Consider the following 24,991-nt stretch of genomic DNA (forward strand, 5'->3'; position numbering starts at 1 on the left):
TTGGATGGCAGAGACTAACAATGTGGCCTCCTGGTCTAACACAGTACAGAGAAGTTGAAGTCGAGAAAACGTTGTGCTTACTAACTCGCGTTAGGAACCTGAGGTCGGTCAACACAGTCTTTTAGAATCCTCATTCAAACAGAGTGTGGTAGGACATACAGTGAAGGAGTTACTTACTACATCATTGTTGAAGAGTAGAATTACAGAACTGTATTCAACTTAGAAAATGATTTTTAAACAAAATAATATGCATTTAAGTGCAGGCAGTGATTTAAAAGTGGATGTTGCATATACCAGCTGACCGAGGTCCCCAACACATATACAGCAAAATACAGCAGAGGACTGCCAGGTCTGGCAGTCTGGTATCAGTGCGGGAAGATATACCTGACCCTCAAAGAGACTTGAGGCCCCAGGGAGTGGGGAGGCTTGGTCGGGGGTAGCGGGGGACACCCTCTTAGAGACTGGGGATGGGGGGTGTGGAACTGTGGGAGGGTGGACCAGGAGGGGGACAACGACTGGATAATAAAAAAAAAAAAAAGTTGTTTTAAAAAAGTTGATGTTGAATTTATCTCTATAAGAAAAGAAGTTTTAGGGGTTGGGTATTTAGCTCAGTGGTAGAGCGCTTGCCTAGGAAGCGCAAGGCCCTTGGGTTCGATGCCCAGCTCTGAAAAAAAAGAAAAGAAGTTTTAAAGTATTAACATCCGGAGAAGGTACTTATCCTAATGGTGGCTGTGCTTCACATACTAGTCACTAGCTTTGTAGTAAACAGTCCACTGGTCTGCCTCTACCGAAAGTGGTCAACCTCTCCCCTTCCCCAGAGCAGTCTGGGCTTTTTGTAAGAGAAGACCATGATATCACACCATATATCAACGAGTGGACGTAAGGAAAGGAAGAAGAAGCAGAGAAGGAAAATAGACATGAATCTCATTGACTGTTTCTGGGCACAGAAGTCCCATGAGCATAGGCTAGTTTTTCTCTATAATCAGTATCAAAACTCCGCTGGCCCAGAGGAAAAAAATAATCACTGTGACAAGACTGCACATAGGTGGTAGACAGATAGTAGCTAGATATCCATATGACTAAGGGACAGGGAGATGATAGCAGCAGACAGAGATAGGGACAGACATGGATGATACAGACGGATTAGCACACAAAAATACTAGTCTCAAACTACATTCAACAAGTTACACTGTGTGGGCTCCCGATGCACAGCGTGAAACACTGGCAATTTCATCTTTCTAATTAAATGAAAGCAATACTGACTGGCAAGAGACAAGGAGGCAGCAAAGCTACAATAGAACCACATGTAAATGCCTCCTTGATTGTGACGTTAAAAGATTCGTTTTAATATAAAGTATAATTCCTTTGCATTTTCTTATGACACTCAGCCAGCAGTGCAGCATTTCTCTCTGTTATCCGAGAAGATAGGAGATAGAACTGCATGCTCCTTTACTGTTCTTCATGAGGAAACACTAACCCTTTACTCAAGTACACAGACCTTATCGCAGCGTATCTCATCTGTCATTTACTACTTCAAAGTGATAAATAGAAACAAGGACACAGGCAACAATAAAGTTCACGCTATCAAATCTTCAAAAAGAAATCAGGAAAATCACCTCCCTGGAATTTTCAGGAAAAAAAAAAAAGTACACTGAAAACACCAGAGTTCACCCTTGTGAAATGAGCTAACCAGACCCTGGAGCACAGTGGTGCTGTCAGGCCCAGCAATATTCTGGTCTCGGACTGTGACTGTAAACCATGCGCAAAGGAGTAACTAGCAGCAAATATAATAGTTAGTGATCTTTCTATGTAAAGACTTAAAAGATGATTATCTTCATTGCTACAGGTGAGTGGCAATGATGTCACTGTCACCACACAACTCAAAGCATGAAGTTGATCAACAGGAAAACTAAAAGAATAAGATCTGCAGGGAACTTAGTGTTTCCGGGGCATCTGCAGCTGAGCCCCTTCACTATGCTACTCTGGCTTCCCTTCTACTAGCCCTACAATCTCCGCAATTAAACACGCATATTTCATTTTAGCAGACTCAAGTGCCATAAATCATAAAAGTGGCATGTGAAGAAATGGCAGATATAGTTTAAAATCCACCCAAAATATAATTTCATCTCTGTAAGCACCAGACTTAATCTACCCTGTGTTTTATGAAATTTTTGAAATTGTAACAATTGGTCTTACTACTGTCAACTACATCTGGGTACTAACATTGTGATTTTCAACAGGGAGTTCTTCTAGGTCAGAAAAAAGTTTCTGAACTATGTTTATTGAAAATTACCCTAAATATGTTGCTCCATTATTAATCATTAGGGGGAAAGTATGAAGACATTGTTTATAATTAAATATCCATAATAATTTTTCATCATAATGCAATCAAGGAAGCCATGATATATAAAAGTATTTACTATATAACTATTTGCATAATGTATCTGTATATGTTATTTTATATATTATTTAATAACATTCTAACAAATGAATAAGTATACTTCTCATAAGGAAATATCATACATAAATATTTTCTTCTTTCCATAAAATCAATGAAGTATTTTTATTGTATAGTTTCTGTATTTACATTTCAAATGTTATCCCCTTTCCAGGTTTTCCCCTCCCCCTGCTTCTATGAGGATGTTCCCCCTCCCACCCACGTACTCCCACCTCAACACCCTGGGGAAGAGGCTTTACAGGACCATGGGCTTCTCCTATTGATTCGCCAAAACATTTCTTATTCCAAAGTCATAAAAACAAACCACATGGCTGCAGAATTCATCATTTCAATCTTGAAAATATTTGTACTGATAAATAGATTTGACCTTAATAACAACCTGGATTTCGTATATTAATTCTTTCATATATTAATACATTAGAATATTACATAAATTGAGCTTTATTTTTTTAAGTCATAAGCTCACATACAGTTGCTTACAGTAAGAAATGTCAGAAAATAAAGACACACCAGCAACTCACACTCTCACTATGGTGCTTCAGTGTACTGTAAATAGGGGCTAGCTTCAACTAAATTAACAATTCACCTAGGCCCAAGCTGCTAAATGGCAACAAATGTTGTTGTTACTCCAATACAAAATAGATAGACAGCTGAATTAATATTACTATATGTGTTTTAAGGATCTATGTCAAAAGAAAGGGCTTCCGTCACTTGGTACCCCTTCCCTTGTGAGTGGTGACCTAAATCAATGTCGGGTTTTGACTTGGCAGCAAGACTGCACGTGCACATAGAAAGACTGCTCTTATGTTGGCTCTCATCTCTTAAGTCACACAAATCCTTGGATGACTAAGTCTGAACAAGCCGGTGCTTCCAAGGAAGCAATGACCAGACCTTTTTGTCAACAATAAAGCATAGTCTTGGATATGTTTCTGGTAATTTAAGAAGACATTAACCCTCAGTCTCCACTGTGATGCTCTCTTGTGGGGACATGTAGAGAAGCATGAAATGCCTTTCTCCTGTGAAGAGAAACTAAGTTCTTTGTATCTCCAAAATCTGTTCTATATTGCTTCTCTTATGGCAGCCAACCAATGGAGCATTTATAACTTCAGTTTCCAGCTCTCGCTAACTCAAAATAAAGTACCGCGTTGCTCAAAAGATAAATCGGTAAAATAAATATGTTCATTTCTTTAATTTTATAATTATTTGTGAGAAAGGCAAGTCTAGAAACTTGAATAAACACTTGCATTGACAATCGTGGGAATGGACAATATGTTTGCTTCTTATTAACAGTAGATAAGCAGTGGGAAGTATCTACAGGAACATTAGATATGAAGACTTTCCAGCACTATCATGTCACGATTAAAGAAATTTTGTATTATACATTATGTCTATAAATGTAAAAATGTCTTGTTCCCCCTTCTTCATCAGAGACTGACCAAAGGTAATATTTCTAACAACTTCCATAAGCAACTCAAACTGTTATAACAGCACAACAGAATCTGGAAAACCAATGTTAACCTAAACACATATACCATATGGGTCTTCCTCCAATCCCTTCTGAGTGTGCAGCAGGCTCCTCAGGAAGCAGCTTGCTTGCATTTCCACTTACACTAACACAGTAGGTAGATTGTGTTCACAGAAGAGGTTTCCTGTGTACATCTGTCCTGGTAGAAATAAAAGCACCCTCCCCTCGCTCTGCCCCTTCACGGATTCAGTTACTAATAAAATAATTGATATGACGAAGTATTGGAAGAGGGATCTTTAAGACGGGAAACAGTCAGACAGCAGAACATGAGCGTTTCTACTGCTTCCATTCTTCTTGTGATAACGAGATTTTATGCTGCTGTCATGATAGAAATAAAGCCATGTTCTCAGGAGATAAAAATCAAGGAATTTATCAGAACTCGGTACTTTCTAAAAGAAGTACATATTAACCAAATTAGCAGGGCGGCTTGAAATCTGATCCCTTTGCTAAAGAGAAACAACTACTCTCCCCTAATTATTTTAATTGCACACAAGGTTCTGTGCATTCTGGAGAAGCTGTAACACATGAAGAAACATGAAGAGCAGACTACACCCTGTTAATGAGACAGTGATTAAAGCTCCATGAAATTTCTACCAGCATCATATGCTCTTAAAAACCAATGACCACCTTCCTGTGGCAAATCAGAACACAACCATAGTTAACAATAAACGTAAATAACTGCCAATGGCTTATTAGTTCCAACACTTACTCTTCTGGGATATGGATGCATCGGAACAATCTTGGGCCACATTAAGGCATTACTATCAAAAGTATGTATTCCTGGGACATATATGTGTGCTGAGGCTGAAGACTAGAACCCTATGGGTACACCATCTTCAGGCTAGTCTTTCTCACTTAAAATTTCTGCAACTGTAATTATCCAAAATCTGAAAGGCTACTTTCAACAGTCACTGTTACTGTGTTGCTACTTGGTAATTTCCTCAAAACGTAGAACATATAGTGGGGTAGTGGTGTTAAAGACTGTGTCATGGTCTTTGGCTACATTCTGCCATCTGCTCCAGAAAGCTAGTGTATTTTAAACTGTAACTATCCAAACGTTAACCTTCACGGTACTAAAATACACTGGATGCTATATAATACAGTTCATTATGCCTCCAGTTACTTTTTAGTCTTTTCCAACAATCCCCTCCAAGGAAGTAGGCAAGAAGAAAACTCAACCTGATTTTTAAAGGCCTATCTAAATGACAACATGGGACAGATTAAAACAATAGTCTGATAGCAATGCCAGAACTTGTCCTATTTTCCTACCATGTGATTGTCTCATAAATAATTAAACAAATACATATAAGAGAAATGCTTAGGTTCTTTTTAAAGAATCCTTTGATCTTCTTATAATAAAATCTTTACTTCTATTAATCAAAATAAAATACACCATGTTCTATAATGTCAAATAATACGTGATACTGGTATTTTTATTTTCAAAATGTGCCACTTGTTTTCCATGCATATAAAAGATAGCTAAATTCATTATCTTACTTACTTGTGAACAAGCAGCTGACATGTGCATAGCTAAGTGACTGATTCACTGAACTCTCCTTAGGTAACCAAATGGAAGAACATGAACTCAAAATCAGGTCGTGTGTTTTCCAGTACAAGACTTTATTAAAAACACACTGCCAATTTCATATTAAACTCAGAAATGACAGTGATAGAAAGGCAAAAGAGCAAGAAGCAGTAGGTAACTTGAAGGGCCCACCACTACATCAAGAGGGAGAGAGGGAGCCAGGGAGGGAGGGAAGGAGGGAGGGAGGGAGGGAGGGAGGCAGGAAGGGAAGGAGGGAAGGAGGGAGGACAGGAGGGAACTCTTTTGCAGAGTTGAGATGCTCACCTTCTCTAGCCACACAGCAGAAACCAGATGCCCATCATGTACACAGAATAAGAATATTCCGACAGCACCATATTCATTCGTTCTCCCTCTACTGTAGCATTTACTCCGTTCTGAGCAGAGCAGAGTTCTAGGTACCCAGCAGGTGACTGACAGGGGACCACTGAGATGAACGCTTTGAGTATAACATTGTTACTCAACACGCAACACCTGGAGCCGACCCCCCTTCCTGCTCTCATCAGAGAAATTTAACACTGTGAGCAGAGAACGTGTGCAGGGACAATGCAAAGTGCTGCTTGGAACACAAGGAAGTCAGGAGTCACAGGAGTGCTGATCTGGGTAAGCCACAAAACACAGTTTACAGAGCAGCCAAGAAGATGGGACAGTTTAAATCAGCCATTTCACATTAATTTTAACAGCTGATAAAGCCATAGGAAAGTAGTCTAGGAAGGAAGCAGTTAAGTGTTTGAAAGGCATACTTAATGTTTTCTAAATCCACACCACACTAATTCCCTGTTGACAAAAAGAAATGATAAACAGCAAATTGGTCTATAACATGAAAACAGAAAGTCAAAACAAACACAAAAATTAAAAACTCTGGTTCTCAAGTCCCAAATATCTCCTTGCAAAAAGCTCCCAGGAGCTCAAGAGATATTCCTCTAACTTTCCCACATGGTCGGACTTCTTTCTCTTACTAGAAGAGAGGTTTCTTTTTTTTTCCCTTAAAAAACAAATAAAACAAAAAAATCCAAAAAACCAAAACAACAAAAAAGCACATTCAACTGCCAGTGACCATGTTGAATGAATAAACAAAAAACTGAGAGTAGATTCGTCATGTGCACTGCTTTGTCTTCCATTGCCCTAGAGACGCACAGGGACAACAGATCGAGCCCTGAAGGGATCTGCTGCTCAGTCAAGGACACAAACTAAGGTCTAAATTATAAAAGGTTAGAAGTACACAGCCGGCTAAGGAGTTAAAGAGGTCAGAGGTGGCTTTGAAGTGGGCAAGGGATCTAGGGTTGATGTGAAAGAATGGTTTTGGTTGGGGGCGGGGAGGGCTGTTGTTTTGCTTTTGAGAGTCAGTGCCAGGGGCTGAACCCACATCCGTGCACGTGCTAGTCAGGTGCTCTGTCACTGGGCGGCAGCACTAGTACAGGAACAAGGACTGTTTCATCTGGCAAGGAAAAGACAACAAGACAAAGAGTAGCCAACAAAGTCGGGCCTGGGCGGCCCTGGCCATGGAGTCCACCGACGGGCCTCTATGAAGTCACTACATGCAATGGGCTTGGCTACAGCTCTCTGGACTGAGATCAAGTCTGGAAGGGTCTGAGCTGAAGAAGTCAGTGTGCGCTTCCTGACTGCAGAGAAGTTATCCTTTCCAACATCTAACCCAAGGGCAGAGAGAGCTGCACTATCTCACTGAGTATCTAAGGGTTAAAATCAAAACCCAAGGCAGGGTAGGGGGAAAACAATCTTATAAATAAGTGGAATTCTTGTCTGAATTTCCTAAGAATCTTGCCTTAGTTGCAGTAGAGTGGAGATAAACTTAATGCTCAATTTCATCTCAATGGCACTATTCATAGCTTCCCTTCTAACCAGTTGTTTGTTTACAATTGTGTTTGATGCACACTTTCCTGTAGTAAGTTTTGGTTTTGATGAAGTACATCATATATAAATAACACTAAAGCAGCCTTTGTCCTGTTTATAAAACTGGAGATGAATAGCAAACTTTGAAAAGATAAGAGTATTTAAAAGTTAAGTAAATCTCATTACTCTATAAATATTTCAATGAGAGTCATAACCAATTAGTACACAATACCCAGTTAATGAAATTGGCAATTGCTCTGTAGGCTACAGTCCCTGGGTTCAGTAACCTGTTTTCACCCAGCTGTCTAGTTTGACCTTCCTTGTGAATCAGCACTGCTACTCTGATGCCAAAATGACCTTCTGAAACTTCCAAGGCTTCCAAGGCTGCAGATATTTTCAGCTGTATCAGCCTGGCTGTCATAAAGTTCTGCATGACACTGAGTGGCAAAGCTGGCACCTTCTGCACCCTCCTGACCTTTTAAACTCATGAGATGTTGCTGCCACTCAAAGCTGGATTTTCTCTTTCTGCGTAGTTTTATGAAGCCGTTCCTCCTGGTTAATTGTGGGGTACTGATTCTAAGCACAAATCTCATTTTTCTTTACATGAAAAGAAATATATTCTTTTAGGCACACATAGTAAATCTTTCATCAGCACACAATTTAAATAAATTTTAATTTCCACCTGTAAATTATAATTTTGAAATTGCTGGGACATTAGAAACATTTAATGTACCTACTAAGTGTCAGTATTTCTATAATGGTCACTTTCAAATTTTAAAAATGTCTGTATTTTACAATATACTTACTATCCACATGGACTAAAATGCATTCAAGGTCCAGGACAATATCAAGAATATGGGGGGGGGGCAATGTCAGTAAACACAGCAACAGCTGCATACTTAATTTATTTCACTTCCCTCTGATACTTTAAACAGGAACAACGCTGTTTAATTCCCTTGCTAAACACTGCATCAGTGTGGAATTTCCAAACCTAAGCATCTTTTCCAATGTAGATACAGCTATGCAGTCATCTTTGAAATTGTTGATACATGAAGGGAAATCTTTGAGTTCATTAATATCAATAATGAAAATATGAGTAAATTGGTTAAAATTAAATGTAAGTGGAAGAAAATGCAAGTGAATTTAAGTCATTTAAGCATCTTAATAAGGCTCTGAGTAACAGGAGAGATCAACTATGATGTCAATCCTTCACAATCAGAGCATAGTTATGTAGTTACACATGCATGCACATATTAGAATATTTCTATTTCCTTCTATATAGAGAAGAAATAGTCAATATTGTCATAAACTTTCATTAGTAATACAAACTTAAAAAATGGCTTAAGATTTCAATACAAAACTATAAACTAACCCATTTGTGGGAAAACCAATCCCTTCGACACATTCATCCTGTTCCATTTTATCTTCAGTTCCTGTGATACTTTGTCATCATTTGTAGACTACACATGGACATGTGGGTGTAACACCAAATTGAGTACACACCTCAAACACATGAGCATGAAGGAAAATAGGGAAGGAAGTAAAGCATTCAGAAACCTCTACGAATTGCAGAAGTATTTGATTTTTGTATTACTTTAATGATAAAAACATGTCTCTTTTATGATGAGAGAAATTAAATTAATTCCCAATAATATAGTTGAGCAGACAGTCAGGTACTTGCTCCATCCTTATTGGGCTCAAGACATTTCTTCAAATGGGTCACTAGGCAATCCAGCCACCACAGCTACTGGACGAGTATCTGTCACAAGTGATGTCAGAAACACTAATATAAATGCAGCTATCTTTGAAATTGTTGATAAATAAAGGGAAATATTTTTGAGTCCATTAATATCAGTAACAAATGATGAGTAAATAGGTTAAAATTTAATAGAAGTGGAAGAAAGCCGGGGTAATGGTTTTGAGTCTAAAATTGGATTTTGCTGGTCTTGGCAAATGCTGGGGCAAAGGTATTAGACTGAGGACAAGCAAGGTGCAGATGACAGGGCAGAGTAGGCAATCTCACAGAGCCCTCATTTCAAAGCCAAGGCACTAAAATGTCCATTCCATCTCCTGCTAGTTTACATCCATAAAACTTTTTTAAAAACCTCTTCACAACTTACCTCTTCATTAACTTTCCATAATTAACTTGTAATAGGTCTTGAATTTGTGTGTGTGTGTGTGTGTGTGTGTGTGTGTGTGTTTTATCTTAATCCAGACCATATCAAGGGCAAGAAAGGAGTACATTAAGAGCAGAACTGCAGGGGTTGGGGATTTAGCTCAGTGGTAGAGTGCTTGCCTAGCAAGCGCAAGGCCCTGGGTTCAGTCCCCAGCTCTGAAAAAAAGAAAAAAGAAAAAAAAAGAGCAGAACTGCAGGCTGCAGGCTGCAGGACTGAGGCCAGGTTTCCACAGCACTTTCCTGTTGGCCCTGGAGCAAATGCTGTGACCTTATTCTTCCCAAGCATCTGTTTCCTCACCTATGGGCCATAGTGCAAGACATGCCTGCTTCTCACGGAGCTTAAGAACTATGTATGGCCACAATACAAGGAACAGAGCTACACAGCCAGTTAGGAGCTACTTACAAATGATCACAGCTGTCAGCTCAGTTCTGCTTGGCTTGTCTTCATTATTTCACTTACAATAGGCCACACACTTTACAAAATCAGAAACCATGTTTCCAACGTCAGTCAAAATCCTACAATAAACTTCTGGTGCAGTGGTCCTGAAACAAATATTTACTACTTAAACTGAGCAATGATAAGCAATCAAATAGAGGGCTGGGCTTTCCAACCTAGAACGCAGATTGGATCCTCATAACAAAGAGCAAACACTTGAGAGGCGAATGGGGTCTTACAGAATATGCACACTTGCACTGTCACCATCCCAGAGCTCGGAAGCAAGCCTGTCAAAGCGGATAGAAAAGAAGGAAAAAAAAATGCTGTTTCCTACACACAAAGAAATGGTAGAGAAAAAAAAAGCCAATTCTGTATATCTGAACACTAGGTTAATAAAGTTAAAAACAGCTCAATTGTCACTTAAGGCTTTTCCTCTCCTCTTAACACAAAACTTAAGGCTCTGAGACTTGTCGGTCAATACTCAAAGAATTTTTGTTTTAGTTATTTCTTATATTTTTGAGATTATAATATTTCATTCTTCTTTCCCTTTCCTTCCTCCAACCCTCCCTATATTCCTCCTTGTTCTTCAAATTCATGGCCCCTTTTTCATCAACTATTATTACATTCATATATGTATGTATATGTGTGTGCCTGCTCAATCTGTTGATTAACAGCTAATTTTAAGAATTTAGTGAGAAACAACTGGATTAAATTCCGCATAGCCAGATGATACTGTGATTGGTCATGCTCATTTATGAAGGACTTCAAAAGAAATAGTTTAAATACTTAGTCACATCATTTTAACAAATTATAAATTGGCTTTGTCTTTCATTAAATGAGTCATGCTTCCTTAAAAATGTTTTGTCTTTCTGAATAGATTTATGCAAATTTTACACTATCTAGAAGCTTTTCTGTGCCCACATTGCTTTGTACCATTGTTATTTGTCAGTATTGCTATTGTGGCACTGAAAATCGGCACTGAGAAACAACATTTTGCTCATCCCTATCTACAAAGGATGACCCTGACAGGCCACAAATGGTCAGTGCACTCAACAGTATTTGCTAAAGAAAAACACTTGCTTGGAAACCAAAATCAAGACAAAGACAACACTATTCTCCTTCTCTTAAAAATTTTTATTTGCTATATGTTCTAATAGCTCATGAAAGAGGCATTTGTTAGCAAAGTGATAGATCCCCTACAAAGTGAGTCTTCAATGAAAAAGTATCCATTAAAGCCACGTGCTGTGCCACAGGGACAATCACAGTGCACACTGGTGTAATGAGCGAGCATATACTAACAACGTGAGAATGAACCATGAAGTCAGGATATGTGTTGTTCTTATCACTTCTTAGTGAAAATACTGTGGTAGCATATTATTGCTGGAGAAATACGGGAGACGTGTTGATGGTTTCTGCATTGGTAGACCAAACTATGCCTGAACTGAGGATGCTTAGAAAATAATGTGTATATTGTATGGTATTACTTATCATAGGAATCTAGAGCTAGTTTAAAATATAGGACTACATGCATGTGCAATTTTGTTGAGTACCTGGAGTACCCATGGGCTTGGCCATCCATAGGTGGGGGGGTGGGGCGGTTCCCAGAACAGTGAACATGGATCCTGAGGAGCACATTTGAACTTCACAAAGCTCTCTCTAACAGAAGCCTAAACTGATGTGCCCACAGTCAAGTGCAGAGACAAGCCACACAAGGGTGAGCCCTTCTCATGCTGGCTGACAGCGGGAGCATCTAAGGATTTTAGGTTTTACAAAAGAAAACAAAACAAGACTGAGCACTTTTTGAGCTCTATAGAATTTGCAGTCTAATGCTGAAGCAAGAAGGTTTTTATTTTGTCCTGTTTCCTTGTTTTGTGTTTTTCTTTTGTTTTATTTTTGCTTAAATCTTTATCTTTTTGACCAGGCACGGTGCCCTGTGTCTCTTCCTCAACTCTCAGGAAGTCAGGAGAGAAAAACTGCACTGCAGAATGTAGCTCAGAATGAGTCCCTAAGTTAAAATAAAATAAAGATTTAAAAATTATCGTATAAATGCCATACTTATTCCCATCACCATCACATAAATAAAGAGGGTACTGCGAGAAGTGACCTGACTTCCGTTTGGTTGGCTACTGATGAGCTGTTTGAATCTATGCAATTCTCAACATCCTATCAATATCAGGAAGATGAGCTCTGCCCCTAGCTCTGATCTACTCAGAACTGTTAGGCTGTTTTTCCCATCCCAGGGTTTTTTTTTAAACAGTGTAGCTTTCACACAAAGCCCATGTTCCAACATGAGAGCTCTGTGCTTATAGCTACCACCCACGTTCCACAAAGATGATTCTGTAATAGGTGCCCAGATACATTCATTAATGAGCATTTTAACAGATAAGACTCATTGCTGTTCTTATTGCTCAAAGTGGCAAAGATTTAAAGGAAACAGCACTTATTAAGCTTTGATCTATAACTGAGACAATGTAACAGTCTTCTTCCTAATGTTTGCTTGAAGATACAATGTTTGCATTTAAAGGGGGGAGGCTTCAGATCTATACTCCTCTGAGGTAGCAAGTTCCCTTAAACAGTGTTCAGCAAGTATGGCCTCATTGAAAGCATCATGCGGAATAAAGTTTCAGGTATACATTTTTCAGTAGTCTCAAGCATTTTCCAATTATGCTTTGGGGAAGGTCATACAACACCTCAGAGAGAATCGATACCCGGGTCATGGGTCTTCTGAAAGTCCCTGCTCTCGTTAGCTACACTCATGAAATCTTCACAGTAAACGTCTGATACTAAAGCCTCATGTCCGTGCTGCTACCTTAACAAGGCGATTTTTCCTGAATGTTATAATACTTGAGTTCAAAGGCTGGCTCAAAATCATTTAGGGCAAATCTGTCTAGTTCAAATCTGCATGAAAAATCACAGAGTGAGCTACATGGAGATACTCATGTGAGCTTTTAGTGAGTCTTGGTTAACAGGGCACACTTTCCAAGCTTAGCGCACACTGTCATTGTATCTCTACAGCACAAGGCAGAAGCTAGGTAAGAAAGAATTGAATAGCAAGAAGAAAGGGTATATAATCAAGGTGCACTTTTCATAATAGCCACAAGACATAAAAAAGGCAAACTTATTCTCTTGTTCTGCATAAATAGTCTGAGAGTATTAACAGTGCCAATTCTATAGCCATTTTATGGAATAGAATCTACTGAAGTAGTAACCATAAAGTAGTTACAGAAAGAGTGTTCTATGTACAACACAGCACATGTACATGGTCCTAAGTGTGTGGGGGCAGAGGTTAGATCATCTTCCTCTAAACCTGTTTCTCCTTCATCTTTTGAAGTACAGTATCTGACCCTGAGCTTAACAATCCCCTAAGTGGGCTGGCCGGGTCCTCCTCCCGCCACCTCCCAGTGCTAGGATGCAGGTGTCTGCCACCTTAATCTTTTTAATAGAGGTTATGGGATCTGACCTCAGGTCCTCACACGTGTACAGCAAACACTTGACCCAGGAACATCTCCCAGTTCCTATAAATAGAATCTTTCTGAAAACTCTCTTGCTTTTATGAAGATATCTCTCTACAAATATTAAGTAAAATATAATCTACTATTTATTTCATTTTATGTGAAACAATGTCAGGCAGTTTATTTGTAATGTATAATAAAGGATCTTACATGTAAGGCCTTCTACTTCAAGCATGGGTATTCTACTAACCCCCAATAAAAGTCAATGCAAATGCATTTTCTTTTTGGCCTATATAAGAATCAACTATTAGTTTCTAAGAGTGACTGATCATTAAGGATTTTTATTTCCAGGAGAAAAAAAATACCACAGTCACACTGATACCGTCCCTAAATAGCAACTTCAGAGGAGTCTAAATGTCAGCCACATTGAGCACATTGCAAACTCATTCTATCATGACTCTCTGCCACCTTGTTTATCATTGAGGATAGGAAACACAGAACTTCTATGTGAACCAAATTAAGGGACCAAAATTCCTAATTAATATTAAGACATTTTCCAGCAAATAACAACATATCCATAAAGATTCGTTTGTTTACTGTAGAATTACAAATGTAGAATAAAGTTTTCAGTGGTCTTCAAACCCTGTGCTTCCAAGCTAACTAGACAACAATGCCATGCTTTAAGAATCTGTCACTTCTTCATAATTGAATTATTCAAGAAAAGCAATAATTGTGCTTCTCTCTAATTGGTATTTTAAGAGGCAATCTTGTTGTTGTTGTTGTTATTGTTGTTGCTGTTGTTTTGCATTTAGTTTTTAAGCAGGAGTTTGCTAGATGACCTAGCGGGACACCAGATCTCCCAACTTCAGCTTCCAGAGCACTGGGATTGGAGGCATGCACTAACATGCCTGGCTGACTCTGACTCTCCACTGTAACGGTGCTCATACGCATCGGTATGATTAGAACAATGATAAAGTTTTAAATAAGAACATTTTATTGATATTGTGTTTTAGTTCTTAGTAAAATTTAAAATTCCTCTTAATAGTCACTATAAAAAAAATGTATCTTCTTCCTGCACATATCCAATCATTTGTATGCACTTCAGAGCCAAAAGCTGTATTTCCAGCACAAAGCATTTCCCATCTCACGCCCTTCACTTACTCCCAACCAATCTGTACCTCTGCCCATGAATCTTCGTCCCCTGTTCAGGGCCCTGCAGTACAACTTCCTGCCAGAGGTGACTTCCCTAGGCAAACAGCCTCCTGTGCTCTCCACCATCACATACCTGCACGTGTTGCACGATGTCCCCAGACCCCCTTTCCCACCCCTTATGTTCCTCTCCTGTACTACCCTCCTTCCATCTCTTTTTTATTTACCCTCCACCATTTACCCTTCCTCTATACATTTCTCCATGTGCTGCTGCATGACCCTTGTAAAAAGTATCTCAAATCTTTGATATCTTAAATAACCTGGCAACCCCCAAAACACATACTTCACTTGGCTTTATTCTTTTACATGAGTGCAGATATTCTAAAACTGAAGGGCTGTGGCTCAAGTGTTCTCTGGGCTATTTAGTAACTAAGTAATCTTGTGCAATAAACTTGAAATATCTCTGACCCAGTTTCCCAATCTCCAAAACCAAGACATTAGCAGGGCTACCTCATAAAGCTCTGCTGAGGAATGTGTGCATTACTTTAAATCCTCACTGTACATTCAGAAGTCATTCTCCACAGTGCTAGTATTATCCGCACTTATATTCTCATCTCAATTCTTTAACATTGGGGACAAGACAAAGCATTAAAGGGTTAAAATGTGTCTACTGAAGAAAAAAAAAATCAAGTCTTCTGGTTCTGGAAATCACCAAAGCTCCTAGTCATTCTGATTACCCCTTAAAACAAAAGTCCTAAGATCTATGCTATAGCTGTAGAGAATACTTAAGGAGATTGTATAAAGTGATATACAAGTAGCAACTTCTACTAATTTATAAATTGTTACTTATTCAATTATGTCATCGACTATGGGATGGAAAATAGTTCTCTTAAACCTATTGTTCTTGTCAAGAAATTGATAAAATGCAATAAGTACATAAGATAAAATTATAGTGTTGGCATCAGACAAAAGAAATCATAGCCAGGGAGGTCTTTATTATTCTACCTTTAGTGTATTAAAAAGAGAACTTTCAAAAGAAACTTAGATATGGTATTTCTTGGGAGTTTTTACATCCTTTCAAACTTAGCTTTTAAGTAAAAATTTGGTTAAGCATATAACCAAATAAGAGTGAGTCGGCCTTTTGAGGAAGATGAGTGTGCTCAGTGTAGCCAACACTGTGGGCTTCACACCAACCTCCCAAAAGCAAGCAGATCAATGAGCTGCCTCACTTGACCACCTCCCTGCTTTCTCTCTACTATAATGAGTAAAGGAACTACTGTGCAGACAGCTTCCTTCTATGATCAGACGAGATGCTGACATCTCATTTTTACTGTTGGGTAGAATGAAAATGGACAGTTGTAAATAGTCTGCAATTCTAATACTAAATCAAGATTAAAAAATGTCCTCGATGATAATGTTTACACCTGTGTATTCCTGCTTTGCACAGTGCTTTGGCATTCTTCCACACAGTTCGTGCTTAGGATATGCACCGACCTGTAACTTTTGTAAAATGTCTGTTAAACTGTTCCCTTACCTCTCATATCTTTTGCTGTGGACAGATGTCAGTACCAGAGTCCTAATAGAAATCAGACTTCACCAAACCTTCCCCAGACTGCTTCTTAAAATGGCAGCGATATTGCTGTTTTTGAATCCACAAAATATTACTCCCTAGTGAGTCCAAAGTCATCAGATACTCTTTGACTTTCCTATTTCTTTCATTTGAGTCCTGAGAAGTTAGAGATTGTAACTGTTTATATAAACCTCTTTACTCATATGTGCTTCTCCTTGCCTGCTTATTCTGTATCTTAAGTTTCATTTTCTCTAACAAAACCCCTTCTCACTTGGTATGCTGAACTTGGAATGTTTGTGGTATATAATAAAGCTATCATCAAATCCTTGGTAGAAATGTCTCCTAAATCTCAATCTTGCTTTCTCTTCTACAAATTCTCTATATGATTTATTCACCACAGCTGCCATTTTGGTTTTCCTGACATTTGTACCTATACTGCAGAAGTTGTCCTGTTTCATTGAGTGTCTACTGATGCTAATAAACAATGCTACCAACTTTCTAGTTTAGGTCATTTGGAAAAATACAATGTATATAGCAAAATCCTCTGTGTAAATGTTACATATAAACAAAGAGAAACATTACTGGATGAATGTAATGAATGCTTTAAAAGGTATGTTATGGTAAAGCTGGAAAACTAAAAGAACACTTTGGGCTTCCAGGTCCTTATTTATCTGAAGATGCCCTTAGGCAGAACTGCATCAGGACTTTTCTCTGTCTTGTAACAAGTTCTATACCAGGCTGGGGATAACAGCTTACTCAAGCAGTAGATTAGCAATGAGATGTAATCCTCTGTACCAGGCAAACAAAAACCCTTCTGTATCATCTTACTCTCATGAAATTCCACTATATCATTTTAAATTATATCTTCCCTCTTTTCAAACTATATATAGAGACAAATAATTACCTATTTGGTGCTATTATGGCTTCCCCTAGTCTTCAAAGAATGTATCTTGTACTGCTTAACTAAGAATAATCACAGAAACCTAGAGAGAGAGAACCTTCGACAAGTGAGGAAAATATATATTTTAAAAAGCCCTAATAGTCTCACTTTAAAAAAAAAAGTCTCTCAAAGACTATTGGATCACACAGGTGCATCTGACAAGCACCTTTCTAACATTGTGTCACAGAAAACAGAGATAGCAGTCTGTCATGCTTTTTTTTTAATTTAATAATATGTACCAAACCATAACCATGGCTATGTTAGGACTTTTATTTCTCCCAGTGCTTATACAAATATATAAATACGATAACACTATATAAACATCAGTTTCCCCACCTCAATTCTTAAAACAAAAATGTCTATAGACATGGTATATGTATCTCAATTGATCCTTTCCATCCAGCTGCTTTTTGATTAATGAATTCTCTACCTAACTTGCTTCATGACTCATCAGATATGAACACAAGTCAACAGGGATCTTCCCCTGCCTCTCTGTGCAGCACAGTTGTTTACACTAACATGAAATATGCCTGTTTCCACAGATGACAGAGTCACCATGCTGGCCAAGTTGGGATGAATTCTCCCTGAGGCTCCATTTGAGATAAGGCTCCACCGTCAGAGAGAGAGAGGGAGCGAGGGACTGAGAGAGAGAGACAGAGAGAGAGACAGAGAGAGAGACAGAGAGACAGAGAGAGAGAAGCGGGGAGAATAACGTGTATGCCTTTGATATCTTTGAGGGAAATATGGGCAAACATAACTTTACATGGCTGGAAAAAGAAACACATTGTTTGGCATAGCACTCACTATGCAAGGCAAAGTGTACTTCGGTTATGAAAATATCTGAGAGGAATGTGCCCAGGACAATGTGAGTGTGCTTTGTTTATAGGCAGATGCTTTCTCGGGAATAAAGACTATGTCTCAAAGCCTGGGAATGCCTGCCTCAGAACAGGCACAACACACAACAACAAAACAGAAGCGTAACTTCGCCTCTGCTTACACGCAAAGCAATGCCCACCCCACACAGGTGAAAATCTTTCTTTCCTGTAAGTTGTTTGGCTTTGTTTGCTGTCTTTATTGTCTAAGGAAGGGCTGTCATAACAAAGGAAAATACATATTAGGCACCTGAAGATAATTGCTGTTTACGGAACACTATTTTAAAATAAATTTCACTGGCTTGCGCCTGTTTGGTAAGTCCAGGACAATGCTAAGTACAGTGTTTCTAAGTGTCTCAGAGTAGCAATCATGCCCTATTCTGGCATCTGAGAGGTGTTAAGCTCATCCTCCTAATTATAAGTCTCTCTCTGTTAGCACCACCTCATCATTAACTCTCTAAGCTAAATAGCAGTTTTGAAGAAATAAAAATAGACGTATGGTAGTATTTTTGCTAAATTTTGGTTACAATGGATGAGAAAGACAAGTCATTTTGTTTGTGTGTATAATAAGCGTCTTTACCTTGTAAAAATAAAAATCGCTTTTGGAATATTTTGACTGGCGAACTCTAATTTAAGCTTTTTCTCCGAATAGCACTTTCCTGCATTATTCCAAAACATTGCCGCCTCACAGAACACAAGCCATATTTGTTATATCAAACTTTCTAGTTGTTTGGGGGCGGGGCAGTAAATAGTAAAAAGAAATGAGAAGTAAATATAACAAAATGTCCTATCAAAACCAATACTTAATACATTACCTTCAAAACAATTAATATGATATAACCAAGTATTTTACAGTCCTTGTACAAATATTTCACAGGCTAGCATGTGTTTTACATAAAACATCTCAGTGCTAGCAGCGCACGTGGCTAGTGGCTTCTGTACCTCACCGCACATTCTAAACTTCCTGGAAATCCAGACACTCCAAAACCTTCCAATGCATCCAGTTAGAGCCCTACACAGAATCAGTTAGTAAATATATTTTGCTCATTTCCTCTACTGTCCTGACCATCATACACAGGTCTCTCTAACGCCCTTTAGAGACGGGGAAAAAAACACAGCAACAAGAAACATCAACTGCCTACTCATTTGGGCTTCCTCCAAGCAGGACCTCAGAAGCTCTCTACTCTGCACACCTATCTATCAACAAGCAGAAAGCCAGAAGCTGCCACAAACCTTTTAGCCTCCATAAGTAGATCAAATACAAGACTAACCTAAGGTGACAGCGATGGTGGGGGGAGGGGCAATGTGTAAAAATATTTTCTTACTTGCACTAAAAATCGGAACTATTATATAAGAATGGCACACTCTTCCTCAAGGAAAGCCATCACTGCATGTTTCTACCCGCCTCCTCCACCCCCAAGGAGAAACCTTGAGATAATCTCTTCTTGCTCTGAAAAGAACCAAGTGTTTCATTTCGAAGGAATTCTATGCCCTGAGCAAGAACAGAATGTTAGAACCAAAATTTAATGAATTCCACTTGGAGTCTGCCTCAGATGTGGAAGTGTGCACACAGGCAATGATATCCCAAGCCATGTAAGACTGCTTTCTCCTTTGGCATGTGCCGGAATACTATCCTAGATGTATATCTCATGCTCAAATTCACTCTCAGTTACAGGAGAAAAATATCCAATGAAGCGTACGTGAGGTCTGCTTAAGTCTCTCCCAATAGTAAAATGTGTCTATGATGTATATGATGCCTTTGGTGAGGGTGTAATTTTAACACAGACGAACAGGTTTCCTGCGGCTGGCTGACCCAACCTGTTCTATGAACACAACAGTCAACTTAGTAGCTCTGGCTGAGGAAACTCTGCATTAAACAAAGAAACATAAAAAAACTATGTCTAGATCTTGAATAAGGAAAGAAGCATAACAGAGATAAAAAGAGAAGGTAACCCTGTACAAATGCAGGAAGTTGGAACAGGATGGGTTTCTAGAAAGCTAGTTTAGCTGTCACCAACTTTTCAGGTGGAGAAGATGGAAGTGACAGCCACGTGCTTTCTCCCGCTGTGAAATAACGCATTATCTTCAGGCTACCAACTACATACTCAACACATCCTGCGTACTGACTGATTCTGCAGCCCTTCAACCTTCACTTTAACTTGTCTCGGGGACCAGAATTTTAGGTCAAAAACAGGACCAGGTTAACAACATCAACACTGTAAAGCATAGAAGAGAGTGTGGACAGAGACACTGACCCTGGTGTGGAAAGTTATGGACTAAGTAAGTTCTTTGTGTAAACACTGTGTTGAAACCCAGGAAGGGGGTCTAACGTGTCCACTAGTGTACTATTTCAAAGGCTGCAGAAATCCGGCATATCCACAGGCCATAATTATGACTTCCCTCTCCTTGTATTAATTTGTTTATGAAATAGCTCAGAGTGTGGCAGACTTTATTAATCACTTGCTATGGTGTGTGTTTGGGCTGATGAACACAGAAACCTAAGACCGTAGCAATAACCTTCCAGGGAGCTTCTAACTTTGTTTTTAATCCTGGGGATGTATACTGCACATAAACCCATTTTAGCAGCCTAATAGGCCTGTCTCAACACCCCTGTAGTTGTAACATGCTGTGGGCTAGCCAGGAAGGCTTCAGCTCCATATATATTATATATTATATATATATAATTTCTTTAAATCTCATGTTACATGCTCTAAAATCAAAATATTAACATATGACACATTACTAAGAATATTAGAGTCGGTCGTCTTTTTTTTTAAGGTTGAGGAAAGGCTACATATTTGTCTTGATTTTATTTAAAAACCAGTCCATATACTGACTACTTTTCATGAAAGCAATTCCTCCAGCCTTCTGTGGCTCCACCCTGAAAAGCTCTATACTTACTTTTCTTACAGTTTTTTGAGTGACGCACTACAAACCGACCAGAAAGGGAGGAAAAGCGGCAGCCCTCTCAAGCAGGGCGTCTTCCGCCCTGTAAACTTGGCAAAAAGCACACTGGACTGAAATACAGCACTCTCCATATAAGGCAGCCCAACTAAACATGTCATGCGTAATTTATGGGTGGCAGGCAGAGCATTAACCTCTGCGTGCACATACTTGGCCCACATGAAGCCGGTGCTGGATGGCAGCCCCGGCAGAGGGATGCGGGCGCTGCCGGGACCCGCGCGACCGGTGGCCGTCCCCATCGACCCTGGCAGAGGTCACAGAGTTCACAGCACTCGGTCACGCACCTGCCCCAGCTCCCTTTCCACCCGTCCTGCCCCACGGCGCCCTGCGGGGGCCCGCAGAGAGGCGCGGGGCAGGGCCGGGAGCCTCAGCGCGCGGCCACGGTGCCAGCCGGGGACCCCCGAGCGCCACCCGAGGCCGCCGCAGCGCCGCCCGCAGCGCAGAACAATGCGCGGCCGCCCCGCCACTCACCTCTCACGTGGCCGTGCAGGCTGCCCGCCGGGGCCCCGACTGCCCGGGGCATTGTGGGATCGCTACTCCGGGATGCCCGCCACGGGAAAGGAAACTGGCCGGGTCCGGGTCACGGGAGCATGGCTAGCGCCCCGACTCGTCGGGCTGCGTTGAGAGACTGTGGCATGTCGCCGTGCAGCCTCTTATCGCCGCGCGCCGGTTTCGCCGCTGCGCGGCCCCTCCCCGCGCCAGCCCCGCCAGGAAGGCGCGCGGACGCGCCGAGCTCCCACGCGCAGCCCCGGCCCCCGCCCGCCCGCTCGCCCGCTCGCCCGGGCCCGCGCCGCTCACCGCCGCTCCAGCTCCTGGGACTCCGCGCCCAGTCTGCGAGGCCCGCAAGGTTAGACGGAAGGTTAGAGTCAGCGGCCCGGCCTGCAGCGGCAGAAGAACCGCACCGCCTGGAACCTGGAAGGCGAAGGGCGGGAAAGAAGCTGCACGGGTGTTGGTGGGTATCTTTCTCAGCAATCAACGCTCAGTTTTGGAGTTCTGCGAGAAAACTGATCGTCACCCAAACACAAACACAGGCCACCTTCCCGCCTCGTCGGCAAATAAAACTTGCAGTTTAAAGGCTCCCTTACTTCCAACTCTGCAGGGTGGTGTACAGAAAGCAAGCAGAGCTTCCTCTTTTAAAATAAAATAACATCTTAGGCTATGCAGAGGTACTCCCACGCAAACAAGCCCTGGGCAACTGCCCGCCCGAGCAAATGAAACACCAGCCCCTATTTCACTAGGTGCTATCCTGTAACTTGGCTTTGAATGAAAAGAATTATGAGTGCCTAAGAAGAGATAAAGTTTGAACATCTGTGGACGGGATTTCCGGTGAATTTCAGGAATTCTGATCACTTCGTCAGGGATGATTTTTGACTAAAAGACGTTTGTTTCATGGTTTGAACATACGTGGAGATTCGGTGAGCGAAGGCAAACTGTAGTTGGATTTCTCCCTACGTGTTTGTGTTGAGAGGGTGAGGCATACTTTCCTAGGCGGAATAAAAAAAAAAAAATGTCCAGGTCCAGAAGGTGTTAACTCAAGTACTTTGCAAAGGTACCAGTAACAGACTAAGCTCTTGATCCTCTGCTGGTTCATGAAACACCGACTTAATGCTGCTTACTGGTCCCTTCCTGAAATAACTAATTAACTATTACCACTTCTCAATGTTAATTATTAAAAGTACCCAAGTCCCCAACAATGGAAACAAAGTAGAATGAAACTAACATTTTCTCAGAGAATGGAGACAGGGAGTTTCTAACTGACAATTAGTAACCACTAATCGCCTGGGGACTTTCTCTCGCATTCATTCCAGCAAAGGGGTGGAATGTGAACTATGGCAGAAGTGTTAATTAAGTCTAGGTAGGATGGAGGTAAGTAAGGGAGAATGGACTACAAGGACTGTACTTTGTGGAGCAGCATGGTAGGAAAGAGCACCAGAGAGCTGGTGCTAAGATGGCGGGCAAAATAACAAAATGCCCTTGAGAAAAGGAGGGATGGCTCCCTGAAGGAATTGATGCAAGTGCTACCTTAAAATGTGCAGAAGTTAGTAAGATCAAAGGAGAGTTGACTAGAGAAGCTAGCTGGCTAGGGAGATGGCTCATTTGTCAAGAAGCTGGAGCTCAGCCTGGAGAACCTGAGTTCAGATCCAAAACATTTAGGCAAGGGTCTGTAATGACAGTGCTGGAATCAGGTAGAGAATGTCAGATATTCATAGTCCATTAGCCACCACCGAATTCCAGATTCAATGAGAGGCATTCAAAAGCAGATAATAAGATGGAAGGTAAATTTCAGAAGACACTTGATGAGGACCTCTGGCTTCCACGTGCTCATTTACATAAGCACAGGGAGTTGGGTACAAGTGGGCCCTGGGACCGTGGAGAAAAGTGCAGAGCACGGGCAAGAAACCTATCTGTTTCAATGCCATGTAGAATCAATACAGTCATCTGCTCTATCCCTTTCTGTAAAAGGAGGAGATTAACGTGTGGGCAGGAGAGACAGCCAGAGTTTCAACGTTATTCAGAAAACTATGAACTAGTTCGCAGGACCAGGGCGAAAGGGTGGAGTCTGGACTTGCATTCTAGAAAGGTCTTTGGCGAATGCTTGGAGGGTTACTGGGAATGTATTTTGGGATGTTGGCAAAGGAAGGGTAAATGGGTGTAGACACACTGGAAAACTGACTCATGCAAGGATGGAGGAAGGGAGGGGCCTTGGGAAACTCCCAAGGCCCTAGCTTAGCCTACTGCATTGCTATTAGCCTTTCAGTGTTTTCAGTTGCTTCCCATTTTCTACCAACAGAGCCCTGACTTCCTGACAACACAGGCTACCTTTGCACCTGCTGCTACATTAGAGCCTCCTTGTCTCCCTGCTCAGACAGTCCAGGGAACTGCCAGGACCTAATCCTGTTTGAAGTATTCATTTAAAGTTGTGCTCAGACCATTTCCGAGTTAGAGATTTGATGATTTTATCCCCCATGTGCTAGAAAATTTGCCCTTTGCAATTGAACCGAGTGAAAAACAGGACTTTGAACCCATGTATAGTACACGAGGGGAAACTATCAACTCCAGAGCTGCCAGACCGGGAACTGCTAGAAACGAATGGAGGATTGAAACAGACTCAAATTTTCTGCTCCAACACATATAACAAAAAGAAACAGAAGAAAGGCCCTTGAATGTTAGAAACAATAGAATGTTCTAGTAAAGAGCAAATCAAAGGAAAATGTTATTTTTCAGAGATAAAGAGAAAAAGAATGCTGTGACAAGGCAAGCAAGCCAATCTAAACCTCAGACAGGAGCCAAAATAAATTCAGACCTGAAACAATGTTGCCATCAAGTAAGCCTAACCTGTTACTATTTAAAATTTTGAAACACTGGGGGTGGGAGAGATATCCAATCATATGTTAAAATTTGAAAGCATGTTGTCTTCAAGAACAATAGTTATGTTTCAAATTGTGGAAACTAGTTAAAAAAAATCATTATATAGTAATAAAAAGCTAATAGCTACCCCATTTAGAATCTACTGGTTCTTCAGTGCCAGGAGACCACTTAGGTTTCTCTTATACTGGGAGTTGACATTACAGTCTGCAGGCTCATGAATGCACACATCCATAAGCACAAAAGGGAGGCCATTCTCAGGAGAAAAAGGAAATTATAGAAAACAATTTCAGATAAAATAAAGCTACATATTTATTTATTTATTTATTTATTTATTTATTTATTTATTTATTTATTTATGTTAGGTAAAGGAAAAGGTATTCACAGCAGCTTCCTGAGATACTTCAATTCTTTCAAGTCTTGATTTTGCCAATGACTCCAAGAGGAATACAATCAGGAGACATGATTTTTTTGGATAATGTTAGCTCCCTGCTTTTCCCATAATATAGATAAAAGATAGAGTGATATATATATATATATATATATATATATATATATATATATATTCTTTAAAACTTGCATTATGAACTATGTTCTTTGTTCTCTGTACCAGAATCCACAGCTCAGTGAATTCTCACTGCCTCATTCTA

The 24,991-nt window shown here is 40.3% G+C and overlaps 2 protein-coding genes across 2 annotated transcripts in view; one reads left to right on the forward strand and one right to left on the reverse strand.

Annotated features, from left to right (window-relative positions):
- Mbnl1 (muscleblind like splicing regulator 1) overlaps positions 1-21,518 on the reverse strand; it is a 143,913-nt gene extending 122,395 nt beyond the window's left edge. The window contains exon 1 of the mRNA XM_032898328.1: positions 21,447-21,518. The gene's annotated coding sequence lies outside the window, so the exon portion shown is untranslated. The remainder of the gene's footprint in view (positions 1-21,446) is intronic.
- On the forward strand, positions 21,086-24,475 carry LOC116895861 (translation initiation factor IF-2-like). The gene is made up of 2 exons (XM_032896964.1): positions 21,086-22,841; positions 23,767-24,475. Exon 1 carries the CDS (start codon positions 21,086-21,088, stop codon positions 22,046-22,048), a length of 963 nt encoding a protein of 320 aa, XP_032752855.1. The 3' UTR covers positions 22,049-22,841; positions 23,767-24,475.
- Positions 24,476-24,991: the final 516 nt, after the last annotated feature.

Source organism: Rattus rattus, chromosome 3 (assembly GCF_011064425.1).
Source record: "Rattus rattus isolate New Zealand chromosome 3, Rrattus_CSIRO_v1, whole genome shotgun sequence".
Lineage (NCBI taxonomy): Eukaryota > Metazoa > Chordata > Mammalia > Rodentia > Muridae > Rattus > Rattus rattus.